The following is a 16,755-nucleotide window of genomic DNA, read 5'->3' as shown; positions in this document are numbered from 1 at the left end:
TATACAACAAGGAAAGTGGATCCCTTCAGCGCTGTTCACAGGATTTTTCTCAAGAATAATTTTCAATAGGCCATTCACATCCAGGATATTGAGGCCACCAGGAAAAGAAAGAGAAATCTCTTGGTTATCACCAGTATATAGTATATTCTAATCAGATGGTCAACCACCAAACGACACTCACCCAGACAAGCTAGGAGAGGTTCACATCAGGGTTTCTTTTTTAACGATCATCAAATACGGTACTTATGAAACAGGACTCACCTAGGGTAAATGCCCTATATGCATCCAAAGGTATCTTTCGTTCAGATGAAGTAGACTCTGGGACACTCGCAAATTTTTCAAAGTAAAAAGTTCATACTTTAATGGTAAAACTGGACACTCCACATCTCCAAATACAGCCACGTCTTAAAACCCTCACCCGGAATGGGGGCTAATCGGGGGCAGCAGGTCCACAGATGTTACAAGGACTGAAGATTGGGGTCCAGAATAAAATCCTTTTCACACACCAACGCGTTTCAAACACAGTTTGTTCTTCCTCAGGATGTGAATGGCCTATTGAAAATTATTCTTGAGAAAAATCCTGTGAACAGCGCTGAAGGGATCCACTTTCCTTGTTGTATAATATTTTATATATATATATATATATATATATATATACACACTTTGTAGTATGACCCGGCACTGTGAAGAAATCGATAACTTGGTCCGGTGCCCCACATCCAATATCCAATGTAAAGGAGGGTACTTGTGTATTACCACGGCGCCCACGAAATCGGCCGAAAATCGGCCGAAAATCGGGCGCAAATCGCATGCAAAAATCTGATGCGATTTTGCGGCCGATTTGCATGCTGTTCCATCATTGCACACAACACCACCCCCACTATCAACGCCAACCCGAAGCATGGCGAGTGGCAGCTGTACACATCCTTTCGACCTTTTCATACCCCCACTATCCACGTCGGCGTGGAGTTGACTTTAGATAGTGTGGCGAGCACAGCGAGCCACCGAGCCCGAAGCGTGGCGAGCGGACACGGAATCCTTACCCCTAAGGAAATCTTTTGAACCATCAATAAAGGCAAACATCTGATTCTCCCCCATTGATGGCAATATATATATATATATATATATATATATATATATATATATATATATAAAGTCACTAACACACTCACTGTTACTGTAGATCAGGTGAGGATGAGGTCAGGCCCAGACAGTTTGCATTATTAAGCTCCACCCATTAATAGCATAATGACACAATTCCCAGGTCTGTGTAAAGGGGTGGGGAAAAATGTATGCGATTCTTTTGAATTATGTCACATTGGCCCTTATTCTGATCGGTGCGGTAATATCCGCGTGCGTTCGCCCCGCCGATGTTTTGTGTCTGCGCATGTGCAGAGGCGTCTCTGCGCATGTGCGAGCGGGGCGTACGGCCAAATCCCGCATAATATGTGAACACTCCGAACAGGGGGTGGAGAGGGGCGTGAAGGGCTATTTGGGCTCATTACCATATGCATACGCCCCGCGTTTCATGGGAGTTCCCATGAAAACGCTGGGCGTACGTATGGTAATGCGGCCGTGACGCACGTGTAGAGGGCGGACATATGACATCGCCGGATGTCAGCTGCCCGCCCAGATCCCTGCTTTTGCACGGAAAAATGTCCGTGTGGTCTGAGGTTGCGGGTGCTGGTGGAGCACTCGGTCCTGCATTCGATGGTCTGCGACCATCGAATGATGTGGGAGGTTCCCTTAGATGGAGGAGGCGTATTCCGTGAAAAATACACGTGCGGTCCGTTCGGCCAGCTTCTTACCGCATACGGACGGAGTTGGCGATCCGTATGGAAGGCGGGGTTTCGCACGCACGGTCCTGGCCGCATAATCGGCTCTGGCCGCACCGATCAGAATAAGGGCCATTATACTCTCCCCTCACCATAGCCCCGCTACTCATGAAATTATGCTGTGAGGGGCAGGGTTTTGCTTGTCTGAGTGCAGATGTTTAAAAGAAAAACCGGGGGGGGGGGGGGGGGGGAGGGGGTTTGAAGTTACTGGGTACCCGCCTTTGTGCTATAGTGCATACCCCCTGGTGCCCAGGGACATGGTCACTTTGAACTATCCAGTGAGTGTAAAGGAGCCCATAGACGCTCCGTTTTTGCCGGCTCCATTTGGACTATGCGATGGATATACTATGCACAAGGCATGCGATCCGATACGATGTGTACTTTAAAAGTACAGAACAGACCGCAAAAATGGACCGTGTATGGGGGGCATTACACTAACAGTGGTTATATGTTAGTAACAGTATAAGAAATGTTGTGAAAATACAGTAAACAAAAAAAAAAAAGAAAAGCTATGCGGATCTAATCTCCATCATTACCCATTGCTATAATCTTATTATAACTGCTGACATTGGTACTAATAGTTATAGCAATAATTTATAAGCCACAATGGTGACTTTCCAGCTGATTCCATTGCCCTGATCTGTTGCTTCTATGGTAAAAAGTGACTGCACTGTTATGTAGAGTTATGTAGTCACAGCTCATCGTGTCTCTTCCTCTGCTCCTTATAGCCAGGCAAGTCCACCAAAGTGAGGAGGATCATGGTCCAGCCCATTAGTGCTGTGAAGCCCCCCACCAGCTGCGCCACCGCTCCTCTACATGTGATGAGCAAACCTCTGGCTCAGGAGGACTTCTTCCTGCCCAGTGAGGGTAAGCTTCCTCAGGTGTTATGTATGGGCTGGATGTAAGCTTCCCCATGTGTTATGTACAGGCTGGATGTGAGATTCCCCAGGATGTTGCCCATAACAACCAATCGGATTCTGTTTATCACTTTCTAGCAATGTGTACCGATTCCCCAGACACCGGCAGCTGTTCTTCTGACACCAGCTGCAGTGACTATAACACCAGCGGCAGCATAGGACACTTCCCAGCAGCAGTGTCTCCACCACCAGATGACAAAATAGTATCAGCGGTGAATGCAGCCGTATCAGAGACAGTCGCCTTTTACCTGTCCGGTGCAGGTAAGCTTCCCCAGGTGTTATGTATGGGCTGGGTGTAAGCTTCCCCAGGTGTTATGTATGGCCGGATGTAAGCTTCCCCAGGTGTTATGTACGGGCTGGATGTAAGCTTCCCCAGGTGTTATGTACGGGCTGGATGTAAGCTTCCCCAGGTGTTATGTACGGGCCGGGTGTAAGCTTCCTCAGGTGTTATGTATGGGCCAGTGGAAGCTTCCCCAGGTGTTATGTACGGGCCGGATGTAAGTTTCCCCAGGTGTTATGTACGGGCCGGATGTAAGTTTCCCCAGGTGTTATATACTGGCTGGATGTAAGCTTCCCCAGGTGTTATGTATGGGCTAGATGTAAGCTTCCCCAGTTGTTATGTTTGGGCTGGATGTAAGCTTCCCCAGGTGTTATGTACGGGCTGGATGTAAGCTTCCCCAGGTGTTATGTACGGTCTGGATGTAAACTTCCCCAGGTGTTATGTACGGGCTGGATGTAAGCTTCCCCAGGTGTAATGTACGGGCTGGATGTAAGTTTCCCCAGGTGTTATGTACGGGCTGGATGTAAGCTTCCCCAGGTGCTATGTATGGGCTGGATGTAAGCTTCCCCAGGTGTTATGTATGGGCTGGATGTAAGCTTCCCCAGGTGTTATATACGGGCTGGGTGTAAGCTTCCCCAGGTGTTATGTACGGTCTGGATGTAAACTTCCCCAGGTGTTATGTACGGGCTGGATGTAAGCTTTCCCAGGTGTTATGTACGGGCTGGATGTAAGCTTCCCCAGGTGTTATGTACGGGCTGGATGTAAGCTTCCCCAGGTGTAATGTATGGGCTGGATGTAAGCTTCCCCAGGTGTTATGTACGGGCTGGATGTAAGCTTCCCCGGGTGTTATGTATGGGCTGGATGTAAGCTTCCCCAGGTGTTATATACGGGTTGGATGTAAGCTTTCCCAGGTTTTATGTGCGGGCTGGATGTAAGTTTCCCCAGGTGTTATGTATGGGCTGGATGTAAGCTTCCCCAGGTGTTATATACGGGCTGGGTGTAAGCTTCCCCAGGTGATATATACGGGCTGGATGGAAGCTTCCCCAGGTGTTATGTACGGGCTGGATGTAAGCTTCCCCAGGTGTTATGTATGGGCTGTGTGTAAGCTTCCCCAGGTGTTATATACGGGCTGGATGTAAGCTTCCCCAGGTGTTATGTACGGGCTGGATGTAAGTTTCCCCAGGTGTTATGTACGGGCTGGATGTAAGCTTCCCCAGGTGCTATGTATGGGCTGGATGTAAGCTTCCCCAGGTGTTATGTACAGGCTGGATGTAAGCTTCCCCAGGTGTTATGTACAGGCTGGATGTAAGCTTCCCCAGGTGCTATGTATGGGCTGGATGTAAGCTTCCCCAGGTGTTATGTACGGGCTGGATGTAAGCTTCCCCAGGTGTTATGTACGGGCTGGATGTAAGCTTCCCCAGGTGTAATGTATGGGCTGGATGTAAGCTTCCCCAGGTGTAATGTATGGGCTGGATGTAAGCTTCCCCAGGTGTTATGTACGGGCTGGATGTGAGCTTCCCCAGGTGTTATGTACGGGCTGGATGTAAGCTTCCTCAGGTGTTATGTATGGGCTGGATGTAAGCTTCCCCAGGTGTTATGTACGGGCTCGATGTAAGCTTCCCCAGTTGTTATATACAGGCTGGATGTAAGTTCCCCAGGTGTTATGTACGGGCTCGATGTAAGCTTCCCCAGGTGTTATATACGGGCTGGATGTACTGTAAGCTTCCCCAGGTGTTATATACGGGCTGGATTTAAGCTTCCCCAGGTGTTATGTATGGGCTGGATGTAAGCTTCCCCAGGTGTTATATACGGGCTGGATGTAAGCTTCCCTAGGTGTTATGTACGGGCTGGATGTAACCTTCCCTAGGTGTTATGTACGGGCTGGATGTAAGCTTCCCCAGGTGTTATGTACGGGCTGGATGTAAGCTTCCCCAGGTGTTATATACGGGCTGGATGTAAGCTTCCCCAGGTGTTATATACGGGCTGGATGTACTGTAAGCTTCCCCAGGTGTTATGTACGGGCTGGATGTAAGCTTCCCCAGGTGTTATATACGGGCTGGATGTACTGTAAGTTTCCCCAGGTGTTATATACGGGCTGGATTTAAGCTTCCCCAGGTGTTATGTATGGGCTGGATGTAAGCTTCCCCAGGTGTTATATACGGGCTGGATGTAAGCTTCCCTAAGTGTTATGTACGGGCTGGATGTAACCTTCCCTAGGTGTTATGTACGGGCTGGATGTAAGCTTCCCCAGGTGTTATGTACGGGCTGGATGTAAGCTTCCCCAGGTGTTATATACGGGCTGGATGTAAGCTTCCCCAGGTGTTATATACGGGCTGGATGTACTGTAAGCTTCCCCAGGTGTTTTGTACGGGCTGGATGTAAGCTTCCCTAGGTGTTATGTACGGGCTGGATGTAAGCTTCCCTAGGTGTTATGTACGGGCTGGATGTAAGCTTTCCCAGGTATTATATACAGCTGGATGTAAGCTTCCCCAGGTGTTATATACAGCTGGATGTAAGCTTCCCCAGGTGTAATGTATGGGCTGGATGTAAGCTTCCCCAGGTGTTATATACGGGCTGGATGTACTGTAAGCTTCCCCAGGTGTTATGTACGGGCTGGATGTACTGTAAGCTTCCCCAGGTGTTATGTACGGGCTGGATGTAAGCTTCCCCAGGTGTTATATATGGGCTGGATGTACTGTAAGCTTCCCCAGGTGTTATGTACGGGCTGGATGTACTGTAAGCTTCCCCAGGTGTTATGTACGGGCTGGATGTAAGCTTCCCCAGGTGTTATATATGGGCTGGATGTACTGTAAGCTTCCCCAGATGTTAATTTCATCAGGGATTTTTGTGTTAGTCCTAGTCACTTTCCTAAAATTTGACACAAATTAAAAGTCACATTTTAGTAAAAAATTGTAATTATGCCTAAGTCAAGTTTTTAGTCAGTGGAACTTGGTGAACATTTGCGCTTAATTTTAGTCATTGATGTAGTTATGGCTTTGCAGGTTATTGATAGTGTAATGGAGTTTGATGAAGATCACGTCTCTATCCTTCCCTAGAATATTTGGTATATGGTCGTTAGGTCGACAGTCATAAGGTCAACATGCATTGAGGGTCAACTTGGGCTTAGGTCGACAGATCCCAAGGTCGACAGGGGGTTATGTCAACAGGGTCACTAGATCAACACAAGCATTAGGACAACATGGGGAAGGTTGACAGTCAAAGAATCGACATGGGCTTATACTGTTTTTTTTAGCTGACATGTCCAAAGGCAGTATTTCTTTTTTCTTATTTTCTGTAAATATCAATTCAAGAATATAATTTTTTTATGAAAAATGTTAATTTAAATAATTAAACAATACAATTACTAGAAAAATACAACGTGCCTGATACAAGTAGTTGTATAGTACTAGTCTACTGCAAAATAAAATACATTTTTAATCAACAATTTTGGGTACTTATGTAATATCTGGGCTCCCGTTTTTCTTATGAGACCGGGTCCCCTCGCGGGGCTCACTGCGCTCGCCACGCTTCGGACACGGTGGCTCGCTGCGCTCGCCACACTATATAAAATCAACTCCATGCGTATTTGGATAGTAGGGGTATGAAAAAATGGGGTGCATTTAACATGGGAGCCCAGATAATACATAAGTACCCAATTTTGTATTAAAGAATTCATATTTTCATTATTGTGGAGCCCATAGACAGTACAGGGTACATTTACTACTATGAAAAGAGGGTGATGTTGCCCATAGCAACCCATTGGATTCTGTCCCTCTTTTTCAGATGATACATCTGTTGAGACCACTGATACCGGCAGCAGTGACCGTCATGAGCATAATGCCCAGGTGGAAACACCCAGAACTTGCAGCAGCGACTTGGTGGATGACGTGGTGGAAACACCCGGATCTTGCAGCAGCAGCAGCAGCAGCAGTGACTCTTCTGGGATGTTCTGGGAAGTGAGCAGCAGACACGTCTCCCCCGTGTAAGTTTCTGGCAGAATATCCATGTCCTTCCTGCTCTGGTCGCTGGGGTAGATGTCAGGTCTCTTGTCTTACAAACATGCTGTGATGTAGAAACGGTATCTCCATGGGTGGGATGTAGTAACCTAAAAATGCGATAAAACCCCCATTTTCTGGGGTTTTACAGCATATGTACTAATACCCGGCGGCCACGTCATTGCAGGGCAGGGTAGGGTATTGCCATCTTTTGGTGGTGATACCCTATAGAAGCCTATGGGCTTCTATCACTGCCTGCCACAAACCTGCCGTCTCCACCGGCCCCTCCCCCTGGCTTGGGGGCATGGCCTAATTTGGGGGCGTGGCCTATACTCGCGGCTCTTCCGCGAGGCCACGCCCCCATTTTGCCGCTATGGGGGCATGACCCAGAGGCTCTGTGAGCCTCTAGCCATGCCCCCAGTCCCCTGGCTGCGGGAATAGACGCTGTGCGCATGCGCACAGCGTTTATTCCCCGCTGCTTAGCAGCTGACAGGGGGGACTCCCAACAGCCCCCCCCACACCGCGGGACACTGCCGCCCGCGGGTGGGACTTTGGGACAGGTCCTGACAATCGGGACTGTCCCGATAAAATCGGGACTGTTGGGAGGTATGCTATGGGCCCTACACACACACAGTGAGCGATGTTTGCTTCATTTCTAACTGATATGGTCAGATCGCATAGAAAATAGGCCAAAATCGCTCAGTGTGTATCCCCATTAGAGGGATCTCACATCACTGTACGCTGGGCTTCCTGTATGGGGCCGTCCTTGTTATGTCACACCCACAGCATCAGTGCTGTGATTGGTTCAAAGAGGCTTCACAAATATAAATGTAGTCAGTAAGGGCCAGTAACATGGTGCACACGCTATATAGCTGCAGACCAGGGAATAATGAGAGGACTTGTTCACGGCAAATGTTTGTGTTGTTAGAGTCACAGTCACTGATCAAAACATTTATTTTATAGGAGGATCTACAGGAATCTTATCTCTGTCGGCCTAATCTGCCAGGAGGATAATGGGATGCCCAGAGTTGATACTTAGATGGAAACCTGGACCTCAGACTCGCTGAGTCACCGAGTCACATAACATCTCATCATATCCCGTAACTCGGGAATCAAAAAGTTGTATTGTTTAGATGCATCAAACATGGATGCCTAATGATTTTCAAATGATTTTCCTACAGTATTAATCGTTAAACTGTATCTTTAATATGTTTTTGTGAAACTGTTATGTTTACCAGTTATAAGCCTGTCCTGTTGACAGCTGTTGACCAAAGCCTGTCCTGTTGACGGCTAATCCCCCTACCCATGCCTGTCCCGTTGACGGGTAACCCCCTACCCCCAATCTCTGTCTTCACAACTCCCTCTCTCCATATCCAGCAAGTTTGAAATATATCATTTTGCTTTCACTTACTGAGGAGTTCATTTGGTCCATTGAGTGGCCTCTAGTGGTCACAAGCGGTACTTCACCATAGAGGTGAGGAGTATTCCGCCTTTTATATCTATACACATGTTTTTCACATGTGTTATAATAATAAATATACACGCACAGAAATTAATATACATATGTATTTATATATGTATCTGTTATTTCAACAATAAAAAGTCAACTTTTGAACAATACAATGTATGACGTATTTTTCCTGTGTCGCATATATATTTTTTGACATTCGTTTGATAGAACAAGAAAATTGGTACTGGTGTATATTATTCATTTCTTTTTTAAACTAATATTACACAATACAGACAAGATATTTGTGAAATATTTGGCTTACATCCATTAATGCAATGTCAGACGTTTGAACAAACAATGAAGGACCGTCATAGGAAATATATAAATTTGTTAGTTGTTCCATTTTATACAACAGGAAAAAAACTCATATACGGAAAGGAACAAGAGCACAAATGTGTTTTCACAGCAATAATGATTGGATAATATATTGACAATTGCAGAACTCATGCATCCTATGCACTGAAAATTCTACATGGGTCAAAATTTACCCGAAACGACTTATGTGTTACAATTTTTACATGTTCAAAAACTACCATTTGAAATAAAAAGTTACACATAACTGAATATTTACTATAGAAACAAAGTCACAAAATGTTTCTGAACAATAAATAGATCTAAAGGCCCATACACACTTGACGATTTTCAGGTAAAAATCGCCTAGTGTGTATGGCCCAGCGCTTCCCGACTAGCGATGATGCGCGCTCCCGCATCATCGCTAGTAAAGTCCACCGTCGGCTGGTTTTACCAGCATGCCAGAGATGATGGATGGTTTTTTATCCATCATCTCTGTGTGTGGATGCAGCGGGCTGAAAGTGGTTATCCACTTTCAGCCCTCGTACCGCCCCGCCACCTCCCCAGCTCCATATCAACAGCAGGGAGAAGACGCATACAGTTTGGCCACCCGTCCGCCCGCCTGCAAGTCCAGTCTGCCCGCTGCACCTGTCACAGTCAGTCCACCCCGTCCGACTCTGCAAGTCCTTCGAGCTGCCCGCTCCCAGGTCCGTCTGTGTCCGTCCCCCCTCCCCACGCAGTTGCTCCAGGTCCTTCAGCCGCCGCAGCAGCAGCTCCACTGCTGCTAAAAAAATAGTAATGTAAGGGCTGACCAAATAATATATATGTGTATATGTGTATATATATTTATATGTATATATGTATATATATATATATATATATATATATGTATATATATATATATATATATGTATATTAGTATATATGTATATATGTATATATATATATATATGTATGTATATGTATATATATAGCGTGGGAATGAGGGCGGCACTCGTCAGTCTCGTTTTGATGCAAATAAAAAGCCTTTATTATCCGACGGCGTTTCGGGCTATCACCCGTTATCAAGGATATTCGTATATCCTTGATAACGGGTGATAACCCGAAACGCCGTCGGATAATAAAGGCTTTTTATTTGCATCAAAACGAGACTGACGAGTGCCGCCCTCATTCTCACGCTACATATTTGGATCACCAATCCTGGGGAAGGCAACGCAGCACAACTCTACACTGACAGCGAGTGCCGGACCACACATCTTGCATATATGTATATATATATATATATCTCTTATATATTTAGCTAATCTGTCACTCAAAGTGTGTCTGACCCTCTAACGCTGGGTGGAGCCTCTGACTCACATGACAGAGAACCAGCCCAGTGAGCCCACAGTCATAGGAGGGACACATTGCTCTGCTCCTGCACTTTCCTTTTAATGTATGATTGCCATCACCTGTGTTGAAGCACCTTTCCTATCAATTAACCTGTTCAACACAGATGGAGGTAATCATACATTAGGAAGAAAGTCCAGCGTGCAGAGCATTGTGTCCCTCCTGGCATGGGTCATGTTGGGAGGTATGCACAGTAGGAAAAAAAACATTTTGTATCCCAATTGCACACTGAATGAGAAAATAACTACATATTAATCAGATAATACAGAGATCTTGGTTGCATATATCTGCAGATATAGGGCTAAGCCCCAGGCCGTACGTCAAGGCCTCTCTGTCACTGGGGGTCCCTAATACTGGGTATGGGTCTGGGGTGTGGGCCCCCAACATGCCGACACAGGCTGAGTACTCCAGGGCAGCACACAAATGAAAATTAGTAAGGGTTAATAAGAAGCACATAAGTGCTATGTAGGGAAGTGAAGGTGGGATTAAAATACAAAATATATACAATGTGATAGGAAAAATAAGAGTTAATAAAGTGTTAGGGTGTGCTAACCTGGAGCAGAACCAGCCCTACCAACACAGGGGGAACCACATTCCCAAACCCATCCCATAAGCAATAACATATATGTCTGGGCTTAATAGCCCAGTGTAAGGCCACTAGATAATGGCTTATAACGTCTGAGAGCCAGCTTACCTGGAGATACCCCTGGCTTCTCCAATGGCACTCTGGAGTCAGCAATCCCTCCTAATGCTGACCCATCTATGCCGCTCAACTGCACAACACTTTTGTTGGTAAGCTGCTCAATCAGAGGTGTGTCATTCAGGTGCCAAAAGGGAGGGGTAATTCTGTCTAGGAAAAAAAACATTTTGTATCCCAATTGCACACTGAATGAGAAAATAACTACATATTAATCAGATAATACAGAGATCTTGGTTGCATATATCTGCAGATATAGGGCTAAGCCCCCAGGACGTACGTCAAGGCCTCTCTGTCACTGGGGGTCCCTAATACTGGGTATGGGTCTGGGGTGTGGGCCCCCAACATGCCGACACAGGCTGAGTACTCCAGGACAGCACACAAATGAAAATTAGTAAGGGTTAATAAGAAGCACATAAGTGCTATGTAGGGAAGTGAAGGTGGGATTAAAATACAAAATATATACAATGTGATAGGAAAAATAAGAGTTAATAAAGTGTTAGGGTGTGCTAACCTGGAGCAGAACCAGCCCTACCAACACAGGGGGAACCACATTCCCAAACCCATCCCATAAGCAATAACATATATGTCTGGGCTTAATAGCCCAGTGTAAGGCCACATGATAATGGCTTATAACGTCTGAGAGCCAGCTTACCTGGAGATACCCCTGGCTTCTCCAATGGCACTCTGGAGTCAGCAATCCCTCCTAATGCTGACCCATCTATGCCGCTCAACTGCACAACACTTTTGTTGGTAAGCTGCTCAATCAGAGGTGTGTCATTCAGGTGCCAAAAGGGAGGGGTAATTCTGTCTAGGAAAAAATACATTTTGTATCCCAATTGCACACTGAATGAGAAAATAACTACATATTAATCAGATAATACAGAGATCTTGGTTGCATATATCTGCAGATATAGGGCTAAGCCCCCAGGCCGTACGTCAAGCCCGGACCTGGAGCCTGGGGCTGGTTGTTAAAAATCGGGGAACCCCTATTTGTCGGGTTCCCTGATTTTTAATAACCGGCCCTGGCTCTTTCAGCCTGGTGCTGGTTACATCTGTGGGGGGAACCCCACGCTGTTTTTTTTTAAAAATTATTTAATTTTCTATTTTTTTTCCACTAAAGCCTGCACGGATCTGACTGATCCGTGCAGGCTAAAGCCAAATACGACAGGAACATCAGGGTGTATTTTCCTGTCGTATTTGCGTGCCTGTTTTACACCAATTAGCAGCCGTATTATCAATACGGCTGCTTAGTACATCAGGAACCACCATTCTTTTGAATGGTGATTCCTGTCGTATCCTATCGATGGTGTAGACATTCGTATTTGTAAATACATATACGAATGTCCCATCATTAGGAATACGAATTGTTGTATTTTCGGGATTGTAAATCCCGTAAATACAAATGTGTAAAAAATAGGTGTATTTCTGCCTACGAATACACCTATTTTTTACGAATCCATTTTGGTAAATTTCCCCCTAAATGCCCTATTTGAGCTCTGATATGACCAAATTACAGACTGTTTTCAGACCAGTGAATATTGGGTAATGTTGGTTGATGATCAAATGAGACATTGATACACTGAATTTTAGAAGTGTCCATTGTCACCAATTAATCCTTTGATTACTGAGTTTCAGAAATAGTTAAAAGGTTGTTACTTTTAAAACGGCCAAACTAAATTGTGTGTTTAAAATTGTGTGTTTACAACTGTTCCGATAAACCGAACTCGGCAATATTCGCTATATCTATATACATATACCCTGTGTGTATATATATATATATATATATATATATATATATTTTGCTTTGCTGAGACATCCACAATCTAGTGATTATTTTCAGGGGTGTGGTTTAGTACCCCCGCTCCTCAGGCGGGGGATTTTTGCCTTTTAAATCTGTGTTTGTATATGTTATGTGTGTTTCAATGTATCTCATGTTTTGAGATTACTCTATCTTATAAATTTGATACTATTAAAAGCTAAGTTTTAAATCACCAATTACCCATTGATTCTATAGTATACCTTTGATAGATATATCTTTTGTTTCAAGTGTGCCCCCAAAAAGAGTCTTCTTTCTCTACATGTTTAATATATGTTATTTTCTGACTATGGGGAGCACCTCCATCCCGACTACAACACAACACTGACTAACTACTCAGGTTATTTAATTGGGATTTAGATATAACTAAAATTATAATTGCTATCTATCTCGGCTTTAATTACTTTTGAAGCCAAGGCGGAAACTCCAGTGCGGGAACCACCCCAAAAAACTGTTTCCTCATATATACCTAGCCTTCTTGGGGAGAGATCCCCGCAGGAGGTAAGTATCTTGTCACAGACATGGTGCCTCATTTGGATGTGCCAGCAGACTTGGAGCTTGACTACCCTTAAAAAATTGACCTTGGACTTGTTTACTACCATTGGAGGTTCTAGAAGAAAATCACAGCTATGGCGACTTAGGGAAATATTCGGTGCTTCTCAAAAGGGATGGGTATCCTCATACAACAATTGCGCAGCTTTGTGAGGAATGTGAATTGGGTAATAGCAGGAGACGTGGACAGGAGCGATATTAATGGCATCAGCCAATGTTAGCTATTAGGCTATAATGTATATTTCAATCTGCAATGTTCATATAGTATTTCATTAAGTTAATTAATGTAACTCTGCAAAGCCTCCTAATGCCCAGAGGGATGGGTAGTCCTTCAGCCACGGGTCCCCAGAGGTTTCCCCCACAGGGGTTTTTTCCTCTCCTGAGTGCTGAAGGATGACTCTTTGTGAGTCAGGAGGCTACCACCAGCCTGATCCTTCTATAGGACAAGCTTGAAAAAGCCGCTGGCCAGTCTTGGCCAATCATTTTCCAATTTATAATGCAGAGTAAAAAAGTTTAATTATACTTTGAAACTTCTAATATTTAAGAAATTTATTTTAAAATGGATTTTTCTTGATTGTGTCTGTTATATAAATGTATACTCGCAGAAGGTGCAGAGGCTGGCACGTCTAGCTTGGGCAATGAGACCAGAATGGATTATGGGAAATAATACAGTAGCTGGGGAGCTGAGGAAGCTATGCTATATACACTATAGAGCACAGGGAAAGGTGTGCAGTTTGAGGGTAATAGAGTATGTTAAAGGAAAACTGATGACAATGGATGGAGGCTGCTGATAGGTGGTCAAGAATTAAGTCGAGAAACATTTTATTTGTATGTAAGTAAGAGATACATGAAAGATAATAATAATTACCTTATAACTGGGTGATAAACGCTTAAGTACATCTGCTGCAACATCATCAAGAAGAGGATCCAGGGTACTTGTGGAGTATCACGGCTCCCATCGCCATATGTAGTGGCATGAGATGGCATGCGATGAGATGAATAGTTTTATAGCTATTTTTAGCAAAAATCGCATCGCATCGCATGCAATCAATCAAATCGCAAGCGATGCGATGCGATCGCATGCGTTTTTTGCACTGAAATGCATCCAAATGCATTGAAATGTGTAGCAAACATGTTAAATGCCCCCAAATGTCATTTTTCAGAGTGTACCACCCCCACTATCAACGCGAACCCGAAGCGTGGCGAGCGGGGCGAGCCTGCGAGGGGCGGCGGTACGCGTCCTACGACCTTTTCATACCCCCACTATCCCGAAGCGTGGCGAGCGCAGCGAGCCCCGCGGGGGGACGTGGACACCTGTGAAGCCCACGCGGGGCTCGCTGCGCTCGCCACGCTTTGGGCTTGGTGGCTCGCTGCGCTCGCCACACTTTCTATTCTCAACTCCACGCCGACGTGGATAGTGGGGGTATGAAAAGGTCGTAGGACGCGTACCGCCCCCCCTCGCGGGCTCGCTGCGCTTGCCACGCTTCGGGTTCGCGTTGATAGTGGGGGTGGTACACTCTGAAAAATGACATTTGGGGGCATTTAACATGTTTGCTACACATTTCAATGCATTTGGATGCATTTCAGTGCAAAATCGCATGCGATCGCATCGCATGCGATTTGATCGCATGCAATGCGATTTTTTAGCATGCGATGGACATCGTGGGAGCCGTGATACTCCACTAGTACCGGATCCAGTGACATTTTGAACATGAAGAAAGACAAAGAAGAGAGAAAAAAACTAAAAAAGACAAAGAAGAAAGAAACCAAATCTGACCAAAAAAATGACAAAATAAAATAATGTAAAACCAAAAATATATTACTTCCTTAATACTGATTTCAATTGTTAATCTTGGTTGCATAGTGGGAAATTTACTAAGATGAGAGTTCTATTTCACATGGGATGTTGCTTTGGGCAACCAATCAGATACTATCTATTATTTTTTAGAAGGGGCTAAATAAATAAGCAGTAGATTCTGATTGGTTGCCCATAGCAACATGCCATGTGAAATAGAATAGTATGATGGAAGATGAGAACCACTTGGCCTTAGAACCCCATGTACACGCAAACACTTACACACTAGGGTTCATTTGTGATGGGAGACAATTAACTTACCAGTATATTTATGGATTGCGAGAGAAAATCTGAGTACCCAGGGGAAACCAACACTAGCACTCCACACAGGGACAAACTCCACACAGGGCCATAGCGGTAATTGGACTCATGGGGTGAAATGTAATAGGATGAGAGAATCAGAAAGTGAGAGATTTGGTAAGAAATCTCCAGTTTTTATAAAGTGGCAATCATTTACACTGCAAAATCACACTGGTTTGTAATAAACTGCCAGGCAGTATTTAAGGACATCTCACCAAGGCTTGGTGTTGGTGGCCTAGTCGTGGTCACAAAAGAACAATGTTTCCGTGGTTCCTCATGGAGCAAAGGGGAGTTTTGGTTTGCATATACACTGTCTGCTTCCTATTATATTATTTTTGAATGCCCAAAATTTAGAAATACCATATAACTGAGGTATAGCCTATAATCGCACACAGGGCCCTATTCAGTCCTGATCATTATAAGTTCGGTGGTTTCCCAATTATCAGGAAACTGCACATGCGCATGTCCCGTTTTGCACATGTGCAAAATAGGTCCTGTGATTTCCCCTTTTTCGGGTAGTAGTGAGGACAAGGATCGCAAGATACAGTTTCCTTGGCCTCGCATTCCACTCTGTGACCTGGCTTGACCAGATGATTTTATTCATAAGGTGCCATAAATTTTTTGCAGCGCCGTACAATGAACGTACAATAAAACAGTACAGGGAGACAAACCTAGCATTACAGTATCATCCTATCATTTAGTGCTCTGCTTAGGGTATGCTAATAAACATTACAGATTGTAGGTCTGCATAGTGTTCCATACACTTCTCACTGACGTTAAGGCACTCCTTGCACAACCCCTTTACCCAGACAGCCTGTGCGACCAGTGTGTCTGTGCGTGTTGTATCTAGTACCTAGTGTCTTGTATCTAGTACACTACTGATTCCGCATGGGGTGCCTGTCACAGCAGTCAGTGATAGGTAGCCATAGGCAAAAATAGATTATTATCCCAATCACCCCCCCCCCAAAAAAAAAAAAAAAACTACTGTATTTTACCTGCTTTCTTCACTCCATACTCTTATCTATAGGTTAGTGACTTTTTGCTATTGCTTATTGCAAATAAAAGCTTTTCCCCTGGTGAGCATGCATTTGAATGTGCAAGAACTCGGGCACCTACAGAAATTTCATTTAAAAAAATTGATACAGTTTAGATGAGTAATTTTTGTGAGCGCTGGGCTCCCCTAGCCCTGCAGCCTCACTTCCCGAGGTGCAGTGTTGGGCACACCCACACAACACCCCTGAAGGTTATGCAGTTGACCTCCGGTTGTCCGGGACTGCGGCGCATAACTCAGGCTGGCACTGCCGCCCGGTAGCTG

The 16,755-nt window shown here is 44.9% G+C and overlaps 1 protein-coding gene across 1 annotated transcript; it reads left to right on the top strand.

Annotated features, from left to right (window-relative positions):
• The first annotated feature begins 2,593 nt into the window (after positions 1-2,593).
• On the top strand, positions 2,594-7,018 carry LOC146005711 (uncharacterized). The gene is made up of 3 exons (XM_083145136.1): positions 2,594-2,702; positions 2,831-3,013; positions 6,816-7,018. The coding sequence occupies exons 1-3, from the start codon at positions 2,594-2,596 to the stop codon at positions 7,016-7,018; spliced, it is 495 nt and encodes a 164-aa protein (XP_083001262.1).
• Positions 7,019-16,755: the final 9,737 nt, after the last annotated feature.

This window comes from Crinia signifera, chromosome 5, assembly GCF_055691185.1.
Source record: "Crinia signifera chromosome 5, ASM5569118v1, whole genome shotgun sequence".
NCBI lineage: Eukaryota > Metazoa > Chordata > Amphibia > Anura > Myobatrachidae > Crinia > Crinia signifera.
This window is presented reverse-complemented; position numbering and strand designations above follow the sequence as displayed.

Coding starts and splice junctions, on each gene's coding strand:
- LOC146005711 (XM_083145136.1), top strand. CDS start 2,594: ATGGTCCAGCCCATTAGTGCTGTGAAGCCCCCCACCAGCTGCGCCACC. Junction 2,703..2,830: donor CTTCTTCCTGCCCAGTGAGG/GTAAGCTTCCTC, acceptor ATCACTTTCTAG/CAATGTGTACCGATTCCCCA. Junction 3,014..6,815: donor CTTTTACCTGTCCGGTGCAG/GTAAGCTTCCCC, acceptor CCTCTTTTTCAG/ATGATACATCTGTTGAGACC.